The 24,224-nt window shown below is 42.8% G+C and overlaps 1 protein-coding gene across 9 annotated transcripts in view; it reads left to right on the top strand.

Annotated features, from left to right (window-relative positions):
• Positions 1–24,224, top strand: part of EML1 (EMAP like 1) — a 163,354-nt gene that overhangs the window by 70,311 nt on the left and 68,819 nt on the right. For 8 of the 9 annotated variants that reach the window (XM_060295275.2, XM_030883386.2, XM_060295274.1 and 5 more), the window contains exon 2: positions 8,617–8,799. The exons of the other annotated variant lie outside the window; for it this stretch is intronic. In XM_060295275.2, the coding sequence (XP_060151258.1) occupies positions 8,643–8,799 (157 nt within the window). In that variant the 5' untranslated portion in view covers positions 8,617–8,642. The remainder of the gene's footprint in view (positions 1–8,616; positions 8,800–24,224) is intronic. 9 annotated transcript variants of the gene reach the window in all.

Below are 24,224 nucleotides of genomic sequence, written 5' to 3' on the forward strand. Positions count from 1 at the left end.
AAAAGCAACCAACTTCAGGGCTTCCCTGGTGGCGCAGTGGTTGAGAGTCTGCCTGCCGTTGCAGGGGACACGGGTTCGTGCCCCGGTCCGGGAAGATCCCACATGCCATGGAGAGGGTAGGCCTGTGAGCCATGGCCGCTGAGCCTGTGCGTCCGGAGCCTGTGCTCCGCAACGGGAGAGGCCACAACAGTGAGAGGCCCGTGTACCACCAAAAAAAAAAAAAAAAAAAAAGCAACCAACTTCAACAAGCAAATATAATAACCTCTCATTGACAAAGCCTTTATCTCACTTGCAGAAGACTTTAAGACTTTATCTCACTTGAACTCTCAGAAAGCTGTTTTATTTATGTTAACATTCAACAAAACTTCTTTTTTTGAGAGAATTCTATGTATTTTAACACAGTATAGATTCATGTAACTACCACCACCATCAGGACAGAACATTTCCATCACCCCCGCAAAACTCCCCTGTGCTCTATCCCTACCCTAACCCTTGGCAACCACCGATCTATACTCCTTCACTATGGTTTTGTCTTTTAGAGAATATCAGATAAATGGAATCATGCAATGTGTTACCTTCTGAGACTGGCTGTCTTCATTCAGCATAATGCCCTTGACATCCATCCCAGTCGTTGGCATGTATCAGTAGTTTGTTCCTTTTTATTGCTGAGTGGTATTCCACTGTGTTGCATATACCACAGTGTATACACATTTGAGTAGCTTCCAGTTTTTACCAAGTGTGAATTGAGCCACTGTAAACACTGATGTACAGGCTTTGTATGAATGCGAATGTGCATTTCTCTAGACTAAGTGCTTAGGATTGCTAGATCGCATGGCAATTGTATGTTTATCTTTACAAGAAACTGCAAAAGTGTTTTCCAGAGTGACCATACCATTTTATGTGCCCACCAGCAATGTAAGAGAGTTTCATTTGCTCCGTATCCTCATTGCATTTTGTTTTGTTAATATTTTGTGTTTTAACCATTCTGATAGGTATGCAGCAGTATCTCATTGCGGTTTTAATTTGCATTTCCCTAATGGCTAGTGACAGTGACATCTTTTCATGTGTCTGTCATCTGTATATCCTCTTTGGCGAAGTGTCTGCTTGAGACTTTTGCCTATTTTTTTCTTTTCTCTCTTTTTTAATCAGGTTATTTCTTTTCTCATTGTTGGGTTTTTAAAGTCCTTTATGCGTCTCAATCCACAGGAGGAGACAGAGAAAAAGGTTACCCCGAGGTTGCTGGCTGAAAAAGTGTGAATTCTATATTATTAGTGTAAAGGATGGAGTATGCAGTTCTAGGAAGGGGAGGAGTGCAAGAAGAGGATTGTTTGTAAGTTCTTACCTCACAGTTTGATTTCTTTAAAGAAATATGTCTTGATACTTTTTTTTTTTTTTTTGTGATACGCGGGCCTCTCACTGTTGTGGCCTCTCCCGTTGCGGAGCACAGGCTCTGTATGTGTGGGCTCAGCAGCCGTGGCTCACGGGCCCAGCCGCTCCGCGGCATGTGGGATCTTCCCAGACTGGGGCACGAACCCGCGTCCCCTGCATTGGCAGGCGGACTCTCAACCACTGCGCCACCAGGGAAGCCCGATACATTTTTTTAAAGAGCTATATAATGTCTCTTCATAAAAGGGTAACAATTTGAGATATGTGTGACTGCTTAATAAGTTCTCTGCGTTATCAGATATTTAATACGTTATTCTCCCTCAGAAGTGCCATTGACACTTGACTTGACATTGACTTAAAAAACATTTCTATGTATGAAACAATTATATTGCTTAGAAAGTTGGCAGAGCTCGAATTTCAGGGCAAGACAGAATTATATCCAGTAAGTAGAAGTTACAAGATGGTAGATTTCAATTTCAAAGGCCATGATTATCTGAATATTCCTTATGCTTTCATGTTCCCATGTTTTGTTTAAATTGTTTCCTTTGCCTGGAATGCAAAGGATTCTTCTCTTTTTGGTTGTTTGTTTTGTTTTGTTTTGCTTTTTTGTTTTCACTTTGCAATTTATTTATGATATTGTCCATATTGCTATTTGTGGATCTGTCTTACACTTCATTTAAAATTAATTTCAAACTGCACGAGTAGTACACACACACATATATATAAAATCTTCCTAAAACATTGTAATATTACAGGCAAGTCTAAGTTTCTCTTTGACCACCACCTATAATCCCATACTTGCTGCATTCTCCAGAGATGACCATTTGTGCATATCCTTCTAGAACGTTTTTATACATTTACATACATATAAATGAATATTGTAGAATACATATATTATTTTGTCTTTTTGAAACATGATTCTTTTTCTCAACAAGATATCTTAGAAATTTATCCATGTTAGTACATGTGCTTCCATCTTGCTCTTTTATTTATTTATTTATTTATTTATTTTAACATCTTTATTGGAGTATAGTTGCTTTACAATGTTGTATTAGTTTCTGCTGTATAACGAAGTGAATCAGCTCTATGTATACATATATCCCCATATCCCCTCCCTCTTGCATCTCCCTCCCACCCTCCCTACCCCACCCCTCTGTGTGGTCGCAAAGCACCGAGCTGATCTCCCTGTGCTATGTGGCTGCTTTCCACTAGCTATTTTACATTTGGTAGTGTATATATGTCCATGCCACTCTCTCACTTCATCCCAGCTTACCCTTCCCCCTCTCCGTGTCCTCAAGTCCATTCTCTATGTCTGCGTCTTTATTCCTGTCCTGCCCCTAGGTTCATCAGAACCAATTTCTTTTTTTTTTTTAGAATCCACATACATGTGTTAGCATACGGTATTTGTTTTTCTCTTTCTGACTTACTTCACTCTGTATGACAGACTCTAGGTCCATCCACCTTACTACAAATAACTCAATTTCATTTCTTTTAATGGCTGAGTATTATTCCATTGTATATATGTGCCACGTCTTCCTTATCCATTCATCTGTCTATGGACGCTTAGGTTGCTTCCATGTCCTGGCTATTGTAAATAGTGCTGCAGTGAACATTGTGGTACATGACTCTTTTTGAATTATGGTTTTCTCAGGGTATAGGCCCAGTAGTGGGATTGCTGGGTCATATGGTAGTTCTATTTTTAGTTTTTTAAGGCACCTGCATACTGTTCTGTATAGTGGCTGTATCAATTTACATTCCCACCAAGAGTGCAAGAGGGTTCTCTTTTCTCCACACCCTCTCCAGCATTTATTGTTTGTAGATTTTTTGACGATGGCCATTCTGACTAGTGTGAGGTGATACCTCATTGTAGTTTTGATTTGCATTTCTCTAATGATTAGTGATGTTGAGCATCCTTTCATGTGTTTGTGGGCAATCTGTATATCTTCTTTGGAGAAATGTCTACTTAGGTCTTCCACCCATTTTTGGATTGGGTTGTTTGTATTTTTGATATTGAGCTGCATGAGCTGCTTGTATATTTTGGAGATTAATCCTTTGTCAGTTGCTGTGTTTGCAAATATTTCCTCCCATTCTGAGGGTTGTCTTTTCGTCTTGTTTATGGTTTCCTTTGCTGTGCAAAAGCATTTCATTAGGTCCCATTTGTTTATTTTTGTTTTTATTTCCATTTCTCTAGGAGGTGGTCCAAAAGGACAAAGGAGTCTTCTTGCTTTTCCACCTTGTAAATGTTTTTATCTTTCATGGCCAACCCCCTACTTTCTTCTGTTTTTCCAAATACCATTAATATTTCTTCTCTGTGTTCATTTATCACTCTGTATATTTCTCAATTATATAACTTATCACATTGTTTTAGGGATTTGGGGACATCTGTCTTCTCCACCACAGAGAGAGCTTCTAAAGGGCGGTGAATCAGTCATCTTTCCATCCCCAGAAACTAATTTGATGTATGTTTCATAAAAGATACCCATTTACACATTTATTCATTCATTTACCAAATATTTATTGAGTTCTTACTCTGTGTTACATATTGGAAACATAGAGCAGTGAACCAGCAAAAAAGATCCCTGCTTTCATGGAGCTTACACTTTATTGATGTTTTAGAGAACCAGCCTTTGAGTTCATTGATTTTCTTCATTGCTTGTTCATGTTTTATTCCATTGATTTCTGCTCTTTACTCTTTCCCTTTCTTTTGCTTGATTTGGGTTTAATTTGCTCTTCTTTTTCTAGTTACTTAATGTGATAGCTGAGAATCATTGATTTGCGAATACTCTCCTTTTCTAATAGAGATTTTAAAGCTATTAATTTTCCTCAAAGACCTGCTTTACCTGCAACTCATACATTTTGATATGTTATATTTTCATTATCATTCAACTTAAAATTTTTTCTATTTTCTCCTGTGATGTCTTCTTTTACCTAATGATTATATAGAAGTGTGTTGTTTAATTTCCAAAATTTGGGGGTGTTTCCTTGTTCTCTTATTGTTTTTGATTTCTAATTTATTGTCACTGTGGTCAGAGAACATACTCTTTCAATCTTTAGGTTTATTCAGGTCTGTTTCATGGCCCAGAATATGACGTGTCTTGGTAAATGTACCATGTACACTGCTATCATTGGCTGTAGTTTCTTATACATATCAATTTAGTCAAAGTGGTTTATAATGTTATTCAGATCGTCTGTCTTTTTTTTTTTTTTTTTTTTTTTTTTAGATCGTCTGTCTTTACTGATTTTTTAAATTAGTTGTTCCGTCAGTTGCTGAGAAAGGGGTGTTAAAATCTTGAGGAATAACTGTGGAATTGTCTATTTCTCACTTTAATTCTGTCAATTTTTGTTTCATGTATTTTACTTACTAATTTTTTTAATTCAATTTTTAAATTTTATATTGGAGTATAGTTGATTTACAATGTTGTGTTAGTTTCAGGTATACAGCAAAGTGATTCATTTATACATACACATATATCCATTCTTTTTTCAGATTCTTTTTAATAGTCAGTTATTATAGAATATTGAGTAGAGTCCCCTGTGCTATACAGTAGGTCCTTGCTGATTATCTGTTTTATTCATTATGCATAGTAGTTTGTATATGTTAATCCCAATCTCCTAATTTATCCCCCTCCCGATTTCCCCTTTGGTAACCATAAGTTTATTTTCGAAGTCTGTGAGTCTGTTTGTTTTGTAAATAAGTTCATTTGTATCACTATTTTTAGATTCCACATGTAAGTGATATATGATATTTATCTGACTTACTTCACTTAGTATGATAAACTCTAGGTCCATCTATGTTGCTGCAAATGGAGTTTCATGTATTTTAAAGCTCTGTTATTGGGCATATTTTTCATTGCCTTTCTGATAAGTTAATACTTTTTTCATTATGAAATGTCCTTCTTTGTAGCTGGTAATACATTTTATCTGACATCTATTTTATCTGATATTAATATTGCTACTCCAGCCTTCTTATGCTTACTATTTGCATGCTATATCTTTTTCTCCATTCATTTACTTTCAGTCTATCTGTGTCTTTGCATTTAAAGTGTGTGTCTTGGGCTTCCCTGGTGGTGCAGTTGTTGAGAGTCCGCCTGCCGATGCAGGGGACGCGGGTTCGTGCCCCGGTCCGGGAAGATCCCACATGCCGCAGAGCGGCTGGGCCCATGAGCCATGGCCGCTGAGCCTGCGCATCCGGAGCCTGTGCTCCGCAATGGGAGAGGCCACAACAGTGAGAGGCCCGTGTACTGCAAAAAAATAAATAAATAAAAAATAAAAAAATATAAAGTGTGTGTCTTGTGGTCAGCATGTAGTTGAGTCTTGCTTTTTTTCCCCCCCTGAAATTCTCAAAGGAAGAAGAAAAAGGAAAATGCAAAAAGAAAAAAAGTCTTGAGCTCCTTCAAATATTTATCATTTCCAGTGCTTTTCATTCTTTTCTGAGGGTCTGAGTTTCCATTTTATGTAATTTCCCTTTACTCTGAAGAACTTCCTTTAACTTCTTGTAATGCAGATCTACTGGCAATAAATTCTTTCAGTTTTCATTCATCTGAAAATGCCTTAATTTGCCTTCATTCTTGGAGGATGTTTTTGCAGGATATAGAGTTCTGGATTGAATTTTTTTTCATCCAGTACTTTAAAGATGTTGCTTCACTCTCTTCTAGTCTCCATGGTTTATGACAACCAGCTATTAATCAGATTATTGTTCCCTGTATAGTTATATATGTTGTTTTTCTCTTGCTGCTTTCAAGATGCGTACTTTATCTTTGGTTTTCAACAGTATGATTATGATAGACCTTGAGTATGATTATGATAGATCTTTTTTGTGTTTATTTTGCTTGCTTTTTGCGTAGCATTTTGTAATTTTACATTTCTTTCCTTTATTGAACTTGGGATGTTTGGGGCCATTATTTTTCAGATATTTTTTTCTGTCCTGCTCTTTCTCTTTTTATATTCCAATTAAATGTATGTTGGACTGTTTGAGATTGTCCTAACAAGTCCCCAGGGCTCTGTTAATTTTTTCCCGCTGTGTTCTTCACCTTGGATACTTCTGATTGATCTGTCTTCAGATTTGCTTGGTTTTTCATCTGTCATGTCTGTTAATTCCATTTAGTGAATTTTTTATTGTCATAAATTATATTTTTCAGTTCTTGAATTTCCATTAAGTTCATTTTTCATTTCTATCTTTCTGCCGATACTTCCCACTTCTCTCTGAAATTTTCATTCATTGAAAAAAATACTGATTTTACATATAGAGGGTAGTCTTGATAGCCATTTTAAATTCCTTATCTGTTAGTTCCAATGTTTGTTCATTTTGGAGTTGGACTCAATTTATTTTCTTTTCTCTTGAGAATGTGTTCCATTTCTTGATTCTTAGTATGTTACTAATTTTGGATTATATCCTGGACATTATGAATGTTAAGTTATGGAGATTCTGTATTCTAGTATTTTTTCTCTGACAAGTATTGTTTGTTTCAGTGGGTACTTTAATTGGGCTTGAACTGCAAGCTCTGCTTTGAGTCTATTCCATGTATGTGTGATTCACAGGTCAGTCAGAGATATAAAGAGGTAGAGTTTGGGGATCCCCTCTCTAGTTTTTTTTTTTTTCCTTCTGGGATTTCCCCACTCTTTTTAGTGTTCATGGTTTTCAGACTTCACTTTTTTATTTTTTAAGGACAAAAAGGCAACAGGGTTTTCTGAGTGTGTCCTCACCCCCATTGTATACAACATTTAGCCCTGGGCTCAAAGCCGTGAAAAAGGGAGTTTACTTGTATAGTTCCCCATCTCCCTTCTACCAGGTGAGTGCAAACTCCCACCAGAGTCTATATGCTTGTGTCCACGCTCCAGTACTTCTGCTGTTATTTGTATAATTTCCAGGCTTAACAATTACTTTCTGCAGCGGGTGCTGTCCAATAGGGGTTTCTCATACCCGGAAGCAGAAGAGACTCCATGATGCTTACATGTTAATTGGGAGACATAGACAGGAAGCAAACAAGCAAGATGATTCTAGGTCATAGTGATGCTATGAAAGAAAGAAATAAGGTAGACATGACTGAAAGGAACAACTTAAAGGAAGGTTATTAGCAAGATTCTCTGAAAAACTTCCATTTGAGTTGAGACCGAAAGAACAGAACTTGGTCATGAAAAAATCTGGTTGAGAAATGCTTCCGGCAAAGGCAACAGCAGATACCAAATCCCTAAAGTAGGAGAGAAAGGGCAGTGTGGCTGGAGCATGGGAAGAGAGGGGCAGAAGGATGTAAAATGAGGTTGGAGAGGTAAGGAAGATCATGAAGGGCCCTGGTAGACCTTGGTAAGGACCTGGGAGTTAGTGCCTCTAGATAAACTATGATCACTCTAGCTGTAAGGGTGTGCTTACCAAACAGATTTGACCACTCCTGTTGCTTTGTCCTTAAGAGTCTTGACTGGAAGATAGTATGGCCCTGTGATTATCTGTACAACCTGTCAGCATCACTGGAACAAAAACTAGGAGACCATGCAGTCAATTTCTGCCATGTGTGGGAAGTTGTAGCACATGTATTCTAATATCCACTCTAGTTCTGAGGTTCTCTGATATCACGGAAAAGAAAATGGCCTGAATCTACAAACATATCATGACAATTAAAACCACAGTTTAAAAAAAACATGAAAAGCACAAACCTAGAGAATGAAAAGATGGTAGCAGAATGAAGCAGTGCAGTTCTTCGTAATTTTAAAAGATTTCACACGGGGACTTCCCTAGTGGCGCAGTGGTTAAGAATCCGCCTGCCAATGCAGGGACACAGGTTCGAGCCCTGATCCAGGAAGATCCCACATGCCCTGGAGCAACTAAGCCCGTGCGCCACAACTACTGAGTCTGCACTCTAGAGCCCGCGAGCCACAACTACTGAGCCCACGTGCCACGACTACCGAAGCCTGCGTGCCTAGAGCCCATGTTCCAAAACAAGAGAAGCCACCGCAAAGAGAAGCCCACGCACAGCAATGAAGAGCAGCCCCCGCTCGCCACAACTAGAGAAAGCCTGCGCACGGCAATGAAGACCCAACGCAGCCAAAATATAAATAAATAAATAAATATTTTAAAAAAAGAAAAAAAAAGATTTCGCATGAGTTCTGCCTACAAGCCGTGGTCTCCAGCTTTTAAATGTTGTTGTGTTACATAATAGCAACGTGTTGGTGTGTGTTTCTTAGTCTGGTTTCTCTGGGGAGCAGCTGAGACTCATTTGCCCCTTTCCCTCGGTCTAGATGACAGCGCTTCTGCCGCCAGTAGCATGGAGGTGACAGACCGCATCGCCTCCCTGGAGCAGAAAGTCCAGATGCAGGAAGACGACATCCAGCTGCTCAAGTCGGCTCTGGCCGATGTGGTTCGGCGGCTGAACATCACCGAGGAGCAGCAGGCCGTGCTCAACAGGAAAGGACCTACCAAAGGTGGGCATTCGAGACTCACGGGAATGGCGCTCGTGGCACGTTCTTCTTTTTTTCTTTCATTCTGAGTATCCTTGTTTGTTAATTTGATTGAAGTATAGTTGATTTAGTGTTGTGTTGGTTTCAGGTGTACAGCAGAGTGATTCAGTTATACATACCTATATATCTGTTTCTTTCAGATTCTTTCCCCTTATAGGTTATTATAAAATATTGAATATAGTTCCCTGTGCTATACAGTAGGTCCTTGTTGGTTATCTATTTTATATACAGTAGTGAGTCTATGTTAATTCCAACCTCCTAATTTATCCCTCCCCCTCCTTTCCCCTTAGGTAACCATAAGTTTGTTTTCTATGTCTGTGGGTCTATTTCTATTTTGTAAATAAGTTCATTTGTATCATTTTTTTTTTAGATTCCACATAGCAGTGATATCATATGATAGTCATCCTTGTTTGGCTTACTTCACTTAGTATGATAATCTCTAGGTCCATCCATATTGCTGAAAATGGTATTAGTTCATTCCTTTTCTATGACTGAGTAGTATTCCATTTATATATATGCCACATCTTCTTTATCCACTCCTCTGTTGATGGACAGTTAGGTTGCTTGCACGTCTTGGCTATTGTAAATAGTGCTGCAGTGAACACAGGGGTGCACGTACCTTTTCGAATTAAGGTTTTCTCTGGATATATGCCCAGGAGTGGAATTGATGGATCATATGGTAGCTCATTGCAGATTCTTGCTCCAGCAAATATGTTGCTCTCTTAATATTGACAGAGAACCCAAGCTTAGCAAAACAGTGAAGCAGCCTTAGGATTGTTGAAATCATCACACCAAGTATGACAGTATTTTTTGGCTGGACGTTGGTGAATTGTAGCCCAGTGGTGCACAGTTGTAGGTGACCCGTAAATGCTGGTTGAGTCAAGGAAGGAATGTCCACAGTGGACCAGAGAACTGTCATTTATCCAGACTCTCTGGGATAGAGAGAGCTTGCAAAACAAAACCGAAAGCCAAAGCAAACTCGATTCTTTGGGCCCCTGTGGAGGCTGTTTCACCTAGAAACTTTTGGCGACTCTCATCTCTTTCTCTGTCCTCAGTTTAAAGATTTTTATTTTATTTATTTAGTTCTTTGGCTGTGTTGGGTCTTCATTGCGGTGTGCGGGCTTCTCATTGCGGTGGTTTCTCTTGCTGTGGAGCATGGGCTGTAGGCGTGTGGGCTTCAGTAGTTGTGGCACTCGGGCTCAGTAGTTGTGGCTCGCGGGCTCTAGAGCACAGGCTCACTAGTTGTGGCGCACAGGCTTAGTTGCTCCGCAGCATGTGGGATCTTCCCAGACCAGGGCTCGAACCTGTGTCCCCTGCATTGGCAGGTGGATGCTTAACCACTGTACCACCAGGGAAGCCTGTCCTCAGTTTACACTGTTGTCCAGTTCAGCGCAGCAAACACTTACTTGATCACATGCCACATGTGAAGCTCTGAGTTGAGGACTGGGACCCAGAGGCGGGCAGGCCCCTCCCTGATTTGCTCAGAACCCTGAAGCTCATCACCAACTTTCCCTCCGCCTTCTAGCGAGTAAGCTCATTTGGGGCAAAGCCTCCTGGTTTTTTTAAATCCCTTTTTCTTTTGTCCAGAAGATCATAGCCTACAACAGAATTCTATACCTATAAATAGTGGATTTCTGGCACATTTAGATCACCATTTCATTTCCCAGTGGTGCCTGGGAACAAAACAAAAAGCAATATTTGTGCTTTAAATAACTTTGTAGTGACCCTCTTCTTACAATTTTGGAAATAAAACGCCTCGTAAAAGCTTGTCTCCTAGTTAATGCCCTGACGTCTGCTTCCAACCAATATGCATTGCTCATCTTTTGCCAGAACGGCTTCTCCTCATGGCTAACTCTAGGAAACAGAATTCATCTTGGCTGTAAAATTCCTTTAGTTAAAACATTTTGAGTCTGCGGCATGTAAATGTCCCCTTAAAATTAACTTTCTTATTTTGTTTGGATTTAACAAATTATTTCACAGTTACCATCTTTTCCTTGGAGTCAGGAGAGGGTACTGTCTTGATGTTGCATATGTTAGTTTTTTCTCTGGTCTTGGATACATTTTCACACGTTTATGGAAAGAAATCTATTTCCTTGTCCTTCAGGATAACTATCACCAGCTCCATGTGAGATATACACACTGGGCGATGTCTACATTTTGAATAATCTTTTTAAATAATCTTTTTCTCCTAAGTTACGAAGCAATTAGGGTGTTTTAAATAGAAACCAGGTTATTCTAGGTATTCTTGACCTACTCGGCTTTCCAAAAATAAATCTGATGACTACCTATCCTAAAGGGTACATTTGAAGTCGCTGCTTTATATCCAACTCCAGGCTTCTAAAACTTCTATTTTTAGAAAAAGGAGGGGGAAAAATAATACAAGGGGACTGCCCGGGAGTTTTATTTTCTTGATTGAGAGTAAAGTTTGAATTTTGGAAACTTTTAACTTTTTTTCGTAGTTAAATCTGATGTTTCTTTATAACATTATTTTCAAAAGTGAAAATAAACCAAAGCACGAGAGCCAAAGTCACACCAAGAAACAGAAAAAAGATTGTAAGAGAGCTGGTGAGCGGCGTGCCCTGAATTCAGTGGGCTGTGGGCCCCCCTACTTCATATGCAGTTAGAGGGTGGTGGGAGCAGAGGGGAGAAGGGGGAGTGATTCCATAAGAAGCCCTGGGTCGCTGCTTCTCTTTCAGACAGTGCCATGTTGGCACAGTATGTACACCCCTATCTGGACAGCTGGCACTCCATAGCCGTGGCTTAGTTAGGGGATATTCAGACAAGACAGCTTTGAGACAAACCTCCTTTGGTTCTTAGAAGGCCGCATTATTATTATCATTTGCCATTCTTTGGGATTGCCATCCTAATACAGGCTTGAAGTAGCCTGGACACGTGGCATTCTAATTTTTAAATATCAGATGATTTTTTCCCCCAAGGTTCATTGACAGAAGCTTAGGGCTCAGTGTTTCGAGCTTCTGGTGCACATCTTTGTGCCGTTTGCCCAGGGACAGGGATGGCTGTGCCACAGAGAAACAGGCTGCCTCGGAAGGCAGTGAGCGTCCGTGTGGGGCAGCTTAAAGGAAGTGCGTGGCGAGCACAACGTCCCCTCTGCAGCCATCCTGAACCGTTAGACTGCAGCGTCCACTCACTGGCCTTAGTCATTGCCTGGGAGACCACGGGTAATAACTCTTATCCTTTTCACGACGGTACTTCACTTATTTGAAGAAAGGTGTTCTGACATCTAAACTTTCACTTCCTTTATCATCATTCTTCATATGGCTTAACTAGTGCACCAGTGAGAACTGCAGTCTCATGAAGATAATTCACTAACAGATCAAGTTCGAGGCCTCCTGAAACAGAGGAAAGATTGTGACCAACCCTGTAAAGTGCGAGGCCTGTGGACACACAGTTTATAGAGACAGAGTTATGTCTCAGACGCTACCTTTTCTTGGTAACCCTTTTCTGTGCCCGGGATTGGCTTTTTGTGCTAATTTTCCGTCTCTTTTTAACCCAGCGATACTGCCCTGGGTTTTAGGATTGCTATTCTCCTTTTCCTTTGCTTTTGTTATTAAAAAAAAAAGACATATGAAGAACTTGTTGCCTTGTCATGTATCTCGACTGTAGAGAACCTCAGCCTGCAAAGTTTGCTTTGTTTGGGTGGGATTTACTTTCAGATAGGAAGATTCGGGGTGCTCTAATTATACTGAGCTTGGGCTACCGTACAGTGGAGAAAGGAGAATCAAATAGTTTCTGGAGGCCTGTATTCTTAAAATTCTTGCCGATATTAAAGTTTCTTCAGTATTGTGGTTGGACTGGGGGCACAGAGTGTAGTGAACAGACACCATTTTTTTGCTATTCTGAGTGTAAATACAGAAAAGCGTGTGAGGAACAAGGGAGTTCCTTGCAGAATTACGTATATTGGAGAAAAATTGTGTAGGAAACAGTTAAGCAAAAGCAAGCAATAGGGGCGTGGCCAGAAAACTGTGGATCCTCGTATGATGGAAAGCCATGTAATCTTTAAAAATGTTTGTGTTCCCGGTAACAACGGGAAAGATGCTTGTGTATTATATTAAGAGGCAGAATCAGGATATAAAACTGGATATGTTGTATTTTTCAACTAAATAGACAAAATCTATGCAAAGAAGAATGGAGAGAAGTATACCAAGAGTTATCTTTCTTTTTTTCTGAGTGGGAGGATGATGATTCTTTTTTCTTTTTTATACTTTTACTTCATTTCTAAACGCTCTTTGGTGTGTATTCTTTAATAAGCAGAAGGTATTTGTGTCTTAAAATGACTCCTTTCTTACCACTGAAGCTGATCTTCACTGCACCAAGGTCAATAGCAGAGCTCAGAGCAAATGTCCGGAGGCTGGAGCGTGCTCATGTGTGTTCTCAAGAAGACAAGGAGGGGCTTCCCTGGTGGCGCAGGGGTTAAGAACGCGCCTGCCAATGCAGGGGACACGGGTTCGATCCCTGGTCTGGGGAGATCCCACATGCCGCGGAGCAACTAAGCCCGTGCACCACAACTACTGAGCCTGCGCTCTAGAGCCCACAAGCCACAACTACTGAGCCCACGTGCCACAACTACTGAAGAGCCCGTGCTCCACAACAAGAGAAGCTCCTGCAATGAGAAGCCCGCGCACCGCAACAAAGAGCAGCCCCCGCTCGCCACAGCTAGAGAAAGCCTGTGTGCAGCAGCAATGAAGACCCAATGCAGCCAAAAATAAATAAATTTTTTAAAAAAAAGAAGAGAAGGAATCATGGTGTGGAGTTAAATTCATAATAGATCCATTGTAGACATGCACGGCTAATTTCCATTTCAGCGCTAGGGGAGCGTTACAGGATTTCAGTGTAAAACGTAGGTTAAAATATACTCATTGTCCCATGTATGTGGGGATGGTCTGCTTCGCTATGCATTAACCAGCAAGAGTTCCTGTTTCTCATTTTCGATTTTGCTTGGGAGTTCAGACTGTCTTTGGCAGCTTGCCTTTTAAAAAACTTGAATGCACCTTTTGCAAACTTTTCTGTTCTTTATATTAATAACCCCATTAATTAACAGATCGGAGAGTGAATAAATATAAGCAAAAACCTTCAGCTGGAGATGCTGACAAGCAAGACAGTCCTGTTGTTCCAGGACATCCAAATCTGGTCTCAGAATTTAGTCTCTGCAACTGGTGTTGAAAGCTGACTGCAGGTTGCCTTTTTTTGTTTGTTTGTTTTGTTTTCCTGGGTTTTTTTTTGCGGTACGTGGGCCTCTCACTGTTGTGGCCTCTCCCGTTGCGGAGCACAGGCTCCGGACGCGCAGGCTCAGCGGCCATGGCTCACGGGCCCAGCCGCTCCGCGGCATGTGGGATCTTCCTGGACCGGGGCACGAACCCGCGTCCCCTGCATCGGCAGGCGGACTCTCAACCACTGTGCCACCAGGGGAAGCCTTGCAGGTTGTCTTTAAGTAGCCTCTGCTATATTAACACTTAACCCTGATAGTCATAATAATTCTCGTGGCTACCATTTATTAATTGGGTGGGTACAGGCCTTTGCAATAGATACTTTGTATGTATTAGCTCATTTTACCTCTCCACAACCCTTTGAGGTAGGTATTATTGTGCCCATTTTACAGACGAGAAAGCAGCCTCTAGGAGATGGAATAATTTGCCCCAGGTTACACAGCTGGTTATGGAAAATCTGGGACTAGACCCTAGGGCCTGGCTGAACGTCCTTTCTTTCTGCCATCTGTGTTGCTTGGCTGTGCTTACGCCTCTTAGCAGTATTATTTAAATTAGCATTATTCAGATCAAACCAAATATTTAAGGAATGAATAAGGATGTGACTTGAAACGAGTTTTTTTTCAAGGTTTAATTTGATTTGCAAAGTGTCCGAAATACAACAAATGACATTCAGCGTATAATTGTATCAAATACCGTATCATAGTCCTTTCACGAATCTTATTAGCTAGGTGCAACTAACAAATGAAAAACCTTTAAGGTCTTTGCAGTGAATGAACTTAATGAATATTTAACTTAGTTCTTTATCCTGGTTAACCAAATTAGCAATTTTTCCCTCTCTCTGGTCTACCGTGCTTTCTCCTTATCTTTCTCCTTACAAATTGGCTAATTACAGAAAATAACTTGTGCTTTCTTTTAGACAGAACATGCTATAGTTTCTTCCATTTTCCTCTTTAATTGCCTTCCCCAGTTTAAATAGGTGTTCGTTAGTAATTTATAGAAAGGGCTTGGTAGGTATATTCAGTTTTTCAGAGACTGAGAAAGATTGTTTTTAAACGTTGTCTTATGAAAATGTTGAAATGCATATAAAAGTAGAAAAAAGTGGGCATGTGCCACTCCCTATGGGTGGTCTTTTGTTTTACAAATAATTGGCCTTGTGTGTATGGCATTTTTTATTTTTGCCAGTATATCTTTTTTTTTTTTAACATCTTTATTGGAGTATAATTGCTTTACAATGGTGTGTTAGTTTCTGCTTTATAACAAAGTGAATCAGTTATACATATACATATGTTCCCATATCTCTTCCCTCTTGCGTCTCCCTCCCTCCCCCCCTCCCTATCCCCCCCCCAGGTGGTCACAGAGCACCGAGCTGATCTCCCTGTGCCATGCGGCTACTTCCCACTAGCTTTCTATTTTACGTTTGGTAGTGTATATATGTCCATGCCACTCTCTCACTTTGTCACAGTTTACCCTTCCCCCTCCCCATATCCTCAAGTCCATACTCTAGTAGGTCTGTGTCTTTATTCCCATCTTACTCCTAGGTTCTTCATGACCTTTTTTTTGTTTCTTATATTCCATATATATGTGTTAGCATACAGTATTTGTTTTTCACTTTCTGACTTACTTCACTATGTATGACAGACTCTAGGTCCATCCACCTCACTACAAATGTCTCAATTTTGTTTCTTTTTATTTGCCAGTATATCTTTAGGATAGGTTCCTGGAAGTGGGATTGCTGGATCCAAGGATAAATGCATCTGTAATATTGCTAGGTATTAGTGACGGGAACCTTCCCCAGCACATAAGTAATTATCTACTTTGTCTGACAATTTAGCAAAAGCAAGTTGCCTTCTCCAATTCCAAGTATAGACATCTTTTCAATTTCAAAGTAGATACTTAGGAATTCTGGGTTCATAATGGTCAGGTGTGTTAAAGTTAAACTTTGAATTTCTACACATAATCACATACGTGGTCATGCTTTGCATAATTAAATTTATTGTGGGGCTTCCCTGGTGCCGCAATGGTTGAGAGTCTGCCTGCCGATACAAGGGACGTGGGTTCGTGCCCCGGTCCGGGAGGACCCCACATGCCGTGGAGCGGATGGGCCCGTGGGCCATGGCCGCTTGGCCTGCTCGTCCGGACCCTGTGCTCCGCAGTGGGAGGGGCTGCATCGGTGAGAGGCCCGTGTACCGCAAAAAAAAAAAAAAAAAAAAAAAAGGATTTATTGTGAAACCTAATGGAAAGTTTTACTTATCAAATATTGCACACTGAGTTATTAATGTAAGTTAAAAGGATTTCTTCATCTTAAGATTATGACAGTATCATAATAATAAGCATTAGTAGATTTGACTACCTATACTTGAATTTCTATATTTACATCAACTGTAGTTTTGGAAATATATTGCCACGGATAGTACTTCATGGAAGTCTGAGTATTCCAATCCTCCCGTTTAGAAAGATGAAACCTTGTTATTTCAGGCATACTTGTGAATGCTTTAGACCTGAGGTTCTGAATACCTTTGTTAGAGATTTTTAAAGATTTTTTTGATGTGGACCATTTTTAAAGTCTTTATTGAATTTGTTACAATATTACTTCTGTTTTATGTTTTGGGGTTTTTTTTTGGCCACGAGGCAGGTGGGATCTCAGCTCCCTGACCAGGGATTGAATCCGCACCCCCTGTACTGGAAGGCGAAGTCTTAACCACTGGACTGCCAGGGATGTCCCATGTTAGAGATTTTCAGTTCCCACACTCTGGAGTCATTTTTTTTTTTTTTTTTTTGCGGTACGCGGGCCTCTCACTGCCGTGGCCTCTCCCGTTGCAGAGCACAGGCTCCAGAGGTGCAGGCTCAGTGGCCATGGCTCACGGGCCCAGCCGCTCCGCGGCATGTGGGATCTTCCCGGACCGGAGCAAGAACCCATGTCCTCTGCATCGGCAGGCAGACCCTCAACGACTGCGCCACCAGGGAAGCCCTGGCGTCATTTTTCAGGGATGTTAACTTGAGGTACTTTATGGGGACCTTATATTAAATAGTACGCACGGTAACAGGAAACTGGGGGCCATGAACACTGTGCATGTGACTGCATCTGTCCCTCTGACGAGGCCTGTCCACTTCAGTGGCTCCTCTCCTTCACTTCTGGTGGATTGGTGGGTCTAAAGGAACTTACGCAGTGTGAAAAGTCCCACAGAAACTTGGGTGTTTCTCTCCTGAACACTCTTCTCACATGAATTAGGATCATAGATTTCAGAGCACGAAGAGCCACCCTTAGAGCATTTATAGACTGAAGTCTTTCCTTTATGGGTTAGGGAAATGGGGCCCAGAGGGCCTTGCCTGCAGTCGCACTGCCAGTCGAGGACACACTGGAATTCGCGCCCTGGCCCCCGACTCCCAGACCTGAGCTCCTTCTGTGCTCTCCTCCCCCCTCTCACTTTGCCTGGGCACGAGGAGGAAAGCAACCGTTTGGGGGATGAGAACTGTCTGGGGTCTTCCTCGACCCCTCCGTGTGTGCGCGGGATGATGCAGTGGGGACACTCACTGGACCTGATTCTGCCTCAGGGACCTTTGCTCATAACTGAAATCCTGCATTTAATGTTTCTCACATTGTATTCAAGCTACGAGATTGCATCCCGGTGTCCAAAACAGAGCATTTCGTCATCTGGGCGTGGCCGTGGGGTAATAGCTGCCACCTTTCACGTGCTGCTCCACGAAGGGCACTGTGCAGCTTGCCACTCCTCATTCCAAAACCTCACAGCGGCCCTGCACGGTGGGCACTGTTATCCTGTTTTACAAAGGAGCCGAGGCTTGGAAAGGTGACTTGCCCAAGGCTACGTAATAAAGCCGAGTTGAGAATGAGTGGGTCCTAACTCAAGACTCTTTGCCCTTTGTTCCTCTGTGCTCCTCCCACCATCCCGACATCCCTTCCAATGAATGCATTCTGAACATATATCATGTATCACTCATTCTCCTTTTATTTTGAGAAATTCTCCTTTCAGTGCTGTGTGTCTATGTTTTGCCCCTAAGAACAATTAAAATAATTATTTTTGAAAAGCCTTTAATGAACTGGAAGAACGTCTCATATCTTGGTGTCATCTCAAAGCCAGGGATCCATTTATCTTAGCACCTGATCAGCAGGAAATTGTGTTTCAACCTTCCCTGGTGCTGTTTCTCTTCTGCAGTTTCTGAGATCGCTTGTCTGAAAAACGACTCATTATGGCTGTTCTTGTGTCCTGCTGCCCTCATGATCCAAGCTAGTACCTGTTCAGATTGGACATTAGGAGATACTGTTTTCTTCCAAAACTTTTCTTTATGGTGGCAGCATTTTTTCCTTGAGTGGCTAATCATGTTTAGATACGGAAACATGAAAGAGACCTGACGAGATGTCGTGTGCAAAATAGGTATTTAGCACGCATATTGGTGTAGTCGTGATGCTATTTAAAAAGTCAGTGGTGACGAAAAGCCAAAGATATTATCAAGATAAGGATGTAGTGGTGATTGGATGTTGCCAAAATGAGAACCTTTCCAACTTCTTGTCACTCCAAGTGTAGCCGCCATCCCCCCCTCCCTCCTTCTACCCGCTTCCTCTCCATATTCACTATTTTTCTTTTATGATTTCTCATTACAACTTTAACAGTTCTGTTTGCTTTTGATGCTACTCTGTTATAGTTTAATGTGTAAGGTTTATTATGCCCTCTGAGAAGGCCCGTTGCATGCAATTGATGTTCTTTTTATGGGCTTTAAAAAAGTCCCATTTCCTTTTTGGGGAGAAGGACAATACTAGATGATTATGAGACTGAAGTTTGAAATTATGACTCAAGGAAAGATAAAAAACAGTGACTCAGACGGACTTCCCTGGGGGTCCAGTGGTTGAGACCCCGTGCTTCCACTGCAGGGGGTGAGGGTTTGATCCCTAGTCGGGGAACTAGGATCCCGCATACCGTGTGGCATGGCCAAAAAATAAAATTAAAAAAAAGAAAAACAACAACAGTGGGGCTTCCCTGATGGCGCAGTGGTTGGGAGTCCGCCTGCTGATGCAGGGGACACGGTTTCGTGCCCCCGTCCGGGAAGATCCCACATGCCGCTGAGCGGCTGGGCCCGTGAGCCATGGCCGCTGAGCCTGCGCGTCCGGAGCCTGTGCTCCGCAACGGGAGAGGCCACGGCGGTGAGAGGCCTGCGTACCGCAAAAAAAAAAAAAAAACAGTGACTCAGAAATGGCAACACAATGCCTTTTCTTGAAAGTGGGGTCTTTGTTCTCGAAATTTAGTGCAGTCTGATCAACAAATGCATGTTGAACACCTTCTGTGTCAGCATCACAGGGGCTGCTGCCGTCGTGGAGCCCCCGGGCAATGGAGTGGACAGGAATAAACAATGTGAGGACAGCAGCAAAGCAGGGACCAGGGGAGCCCAGGAGGCTCGCCCGGCCTGGTTTGGTGGGCATGTAAGTGGGTGAGGCAGGTCCTGGCCCAGGTGCCGGAGAGAAGCTGGGGGCCAGGCATCTTCCATCTGCCCCTCCAGGCCCTTTCCTAACCCTCCTCCAGCCAGCTCTCTGCCCCGGCAGCTGAGCTGTATGGACCACACCGCTCTCTGCTCCAGTGAGGTTTGAGCAGGGGATCCCTAGCTGGGGACTGGAAGGAGGGAGAGTGTGGTCAGAGGATCCACCCCCGACTCCTTCCACCTGGGGCCCCTCGGCTTGGCTGTGTCCCCACCCCCTGGATGCAGCTGCTGCTCCCCCAGCAGCGTCTCTCCTCTTAGGGTCTGGTGACCTCCCTCCCCTTGGCCCTGCAGGCATGGGATTAGCTATAGCTGTGCTGCTGTCAGCCTAGGAGATGGGGCAGTAAGCCTGGGGCTCGGCGTGGAGTCCAGTCCACTCCCCAAGCACACGGAGAAGGATCTAGGTGATGCCCTCCCCCAGCACGATGTGTGCACCCGCTCTAACTGGGGAAGTAAGGCTAGCCCGCCTGAAACAGCAGTCCGTAATCAGGCACTCATTTGTGAGCTACAGACTGACGTGTGACAGAAGATGAGAGCGGGACAGCCGAGGAGGCCTGGGCTAACGAGGAGAGGCCCTTCGAAGCTGGAGGATGGCACCGACCAGTGGTTCTCAAAGTGTGGTCCCTAGAGCAGCAGCGGCAGCAACCCGGAAACTGGTTAGAAATGCAGAGTCTCAGGCTCTGCCCCAGACCTCCTGAATCTGGGGATGGGGCCCAGCGATCTGTATTTTAACTCCAGGGGATTCTTCTCCACAGAAACAAGCTAAGGAGGTGGGAATGAGGCAGGATTTGCTTGTTGGGGGTCGGGGGGTGGATGTTGGAGCGCCTGGGTGCGTGGTGGGAACAAGAAAATCGGTGGATTGAAAGACGCCCAGCAAGCTGATATGCATACTGTAGTCACTGCCTAGGGCCTCTGTTGTGAGTTAGTACAAACAGAAATTGATTCCCTCACCGTTCTGGAGACCAGATGCCTGAAGTCAGTGCCACTGGGCTGAAATCAGGGTGCTGGCAGCATTGTCCCTCCTGGAGGCTCTGAGGGAGAAACTGGTCCATGCCTGTTGCCGGGCTTCGTGGCTGCTGTCTGGCCTCGGCTAGAGGATGTGCCACTCCAGTCTCTTGCCTCTGTCCTTACGTGGCGAGCTCCTCCTTATGCATCTTCACCTGGGCCTCTTTTTTTCCCCTTAATTTATCTTATTGAAGTGTAGTTGATTTACAATGTTGTGTTAATTTCTGCTGTACAACAAAGTGATTCAGTTATTCATATACATACATTCTTTCTTTTTTTGTATTACTAGTCTTTTTTTTTAACACCTTTATTGGAGTATAATTGCTTTACAATGGTGTGTTAGTTTCTGCTTTATAACGAAGTGAATCAGTTATACATATACATATATCCCCATATCTCCTCCCTCTTGAGTCTCCCTCCCTCCCACCCTCCCTATCCCACCCCTCTAGGTGGCCACAAAGCACGGAGCTGATCTCCCTGTGCTATGCGGCTGCTTCCCACTAGCTTATCTGTTTTACATTTGGTAGTGTATATATGTCAATGCCATTCTTTTTCATATTCTTTTCTGTATGGTTTATCACAGGATATTGAATATAGTTCCCTGTGCTATACAGTAGGACCTTGTTTATCCATTCTATATATAATAGTTTGCACCTGCTAATCCCAAACTCCCAATCCATCCCTCCCCCGCCCCTCCTTCCCTTGGCAAACACAAGTCTCTTCTCTATGTCTGTGAGTCTGTTTCTGTTTCGTAGATAAGTTTATTTGTGTCATATTTTAGATTCCACATATGAGTGTTGTCATATGATATTTGTCTTTCTCTGTCTGACTTACTTCAGTTAGCATGATCATCTCTAGTTCCATCCATGTTGCTGCAAATGGCATTATTTCATTCTTTTTTATGGCTGAGTAGTATTCCATTATATGTACATATATACACATGGGCTTCTTAAAAGGACACGAGTCATTGGATTCAGGGCCCACCCAAATCCAGTATGAGCTTAACCAATTACATCTGCAAAGACACTGTTTCCTAATAAGGCCACATTCTGAGGTTCTGGGTGGACGTGAATTTCGGGGAGGACACTAACACAGTACATGTATTTAAAGAAAGCAGACAGAATGGAGACTGAAATGATAGGTGAAGTAGAAAGAGGAGATAGAGGTGAGGTGAGGATGGCATTTCTTCCTACTTGGGAAGGGTTCTGTCCCGGCAGAGAGTGGACCTCAGCACGGGGAGCAGATTGTGTGTGTTAGGAAAGATTCAGGATCTCTGTTTTGGAACTGTGGTATTTTCACTGTGGAATATCAGGTCTGAGCACTGGTCTAGGCCCTTGGCTGGAGCAGGTGTTCAGAGGATGAAGAAAGAGAGAGCTTGGAGAGGGTGAAGAAGGGTGTTCTGCTCTGGCTGGAGGGGCCTGACTGGCTTTTTAAACTCTCACAGTTAAAAAGAAAGGTAGTCTGGCCCTCAGCTTTAGGGACTGAAAAGTTTCAGTATATTAAAATTTTGACATTCTAGGCAGTTTTGTCACTGGTCGTGTTTCTAAGAGCCTGCGCTGAGGTAGATTTAATTCTGGGATGAACAAAATTAATTCTGCTAGCATTTTAAAATAAACTTTTAATTTTAGAGTAGTTTTAGATTTACAGAAACGTTGCAGGCAGAATACAGACGGTTCCCGTATCTCCTGCACCCAGTTTCCCCTACTGTTAACATCTTATATTAGCATGGCGCGTTTGTCACGACTAATGGGACGACATTGATACATTATTATCAATCGAGGGGCATACTTTATTCAGATTTCCTTAGTTTATCCCTTATGTCCTTTTTTGGTCCCAGGATCCCATTTGGGATTATATTTAGTCATGGTGCCTCCTGAGGCTCCTCTGAACCGACAGTTTCTCACATTTTCCTTGCTGCTGAAGACCTTGACAGTTCTGAGGAGTACCACTTAGGTCATCCATCGACGGTCCTTCAGTCTGGGTTTGTGTGATGTTTTTCTCACGATCAGACTAGGGCTGGGTTTAGGGAGGAAGACCACAGAGGTCAGGTGCCATTCTCATCACATCTACCAAGGACGTGTCCTGTGAACATGACTTACCACTGTTGACGTTGACCGTGATCACCTGAGATGGGTTGGTCAGGTTTCTCCTTCTCGCCACACCTCCGCACTGCGTGGTTTAGAAGGAAGTCACTACGCACAGCCCACACGGAAGGAGTGGAGAATGTGCCCCACCACCTCAAGGACAGAGTATCTACATAAATCATTCAGAATTCTTCTGCCTGGGGATTTGTCCTCCTCATGCATTTATTCCATCGTGCATTTATATCAGCGTGGACCTGTGGATATTTATGTGATAGTTGGGGGTATAACCCAGCACTACTTTATTTATTCTGTTGCCCACATTGCTGCGGCTTTGGCTCTTCCCATTGGCTCCTGGGTCCCTTTGCCACAGCCCCCGTCAGTGTGGGTTCTGTGAGCACTTCCTTACTTTCTGGCACCATAAGATGCTCCGGGCTCATGTTGGATAGTCCCTGTCTCAGCCCTGGATTCAGGTGCTTCCCCAAGGAGCCCTGGTTCCTTTTGCTGTAGATTGGTATTAGGAACCCAGGTTTGGGCCCTGGGTCTCTCAGCAGACAGAGCTGGGAAATAGATGTGTTTATACAACCCGTGTACACAGACTTACCTATAATTACGTCTCTGTGTGTCTTTGTCTCTGTTAAGCTAGACATGAGTTCACACTGATGTCTCCTCTTCTCCAATCCACCTGGTTCATTCTAGCCTTCCCCCCTTGCTGGTCTGTAACCTCCCTCTCCAACAGTGAGAAGCCGGGCTCCTACCTTATGGCCCTGTGGGAAACAACTTCACCACCTAGAATACAGTGCTTATGTGCAGTTCCTTTTGTAGGCTTCCAGTCTCTGCTCATTACCAGAATCACTTTGTCCGCACCTTTCCTCTCCAACCCCTTCCGTGAGGTTACGTTGCATGTTTGTAGCGCAGTCAGATTCTTTTGTCACAGTCTGCATTCCGTCATGGGGTTCCCCCATCTCCTATTGACTATTATCGTATTTGCGTGTATTAAGGTTTACTCTTTGTGCTGTAAGGGTCTGTGGGTCTTGACACATGCATAGCATCACACGTCCACCACTACGATTTACCACCCTGAAGCATCTCTGTGCTTCACCTAGTGACACCGCCCCCAGTCTCTGGCAACCACTGATCCACTTTCTGTCTCTATAGTTGAACCTTTTGTCGAATGTCACTTTAAATGGAATCTTGCAGTATAGAGCCTCTCAGACTGGCTTCTTTCACTTGGCAATATGAATTTAAGACTCACCCATGGTTGTGTGGATTGGTTCATTCCTGTCATCACTGAATCCTATTCCATTGTCTGGAGGGACCCCAGTCTGTTTATCCATCACCAATTGAAGGACATCTTGGTTGCTTCCAGTTTTCACAGCTATAAATAAAGCTGCTATAAATATTAAATGAAAGTTTTGTGTAGACATAAGTTTCCAACTCATTTGGGTTAATGCTTAGTGTGAAGCACAATTACTGCATCCTATGGTAGAATTTATGAGCCTGAACTTTGTAAGCACCACCAAGCTGTCTTCCAAAGCGGCCGTACCATTTTGCGTTCCCACCAGGAATGAAGGAGAGTTCCTCTTGCTCTGCG

Source organism: Globicephala melas, chromosome 2 (genome assembly GCF_963455315.2).
Source record: "Globicephala melas chromosome 2, mGloMel1.2, whole genome shotgun sequence".
Taxonomy (NCBI): domain Eukaryota; kingdom Metazoa; phylum Chordata; class Mammalia; order Artiodactyla; family Delphinidae; genus Globicephala; species Globicephala melas.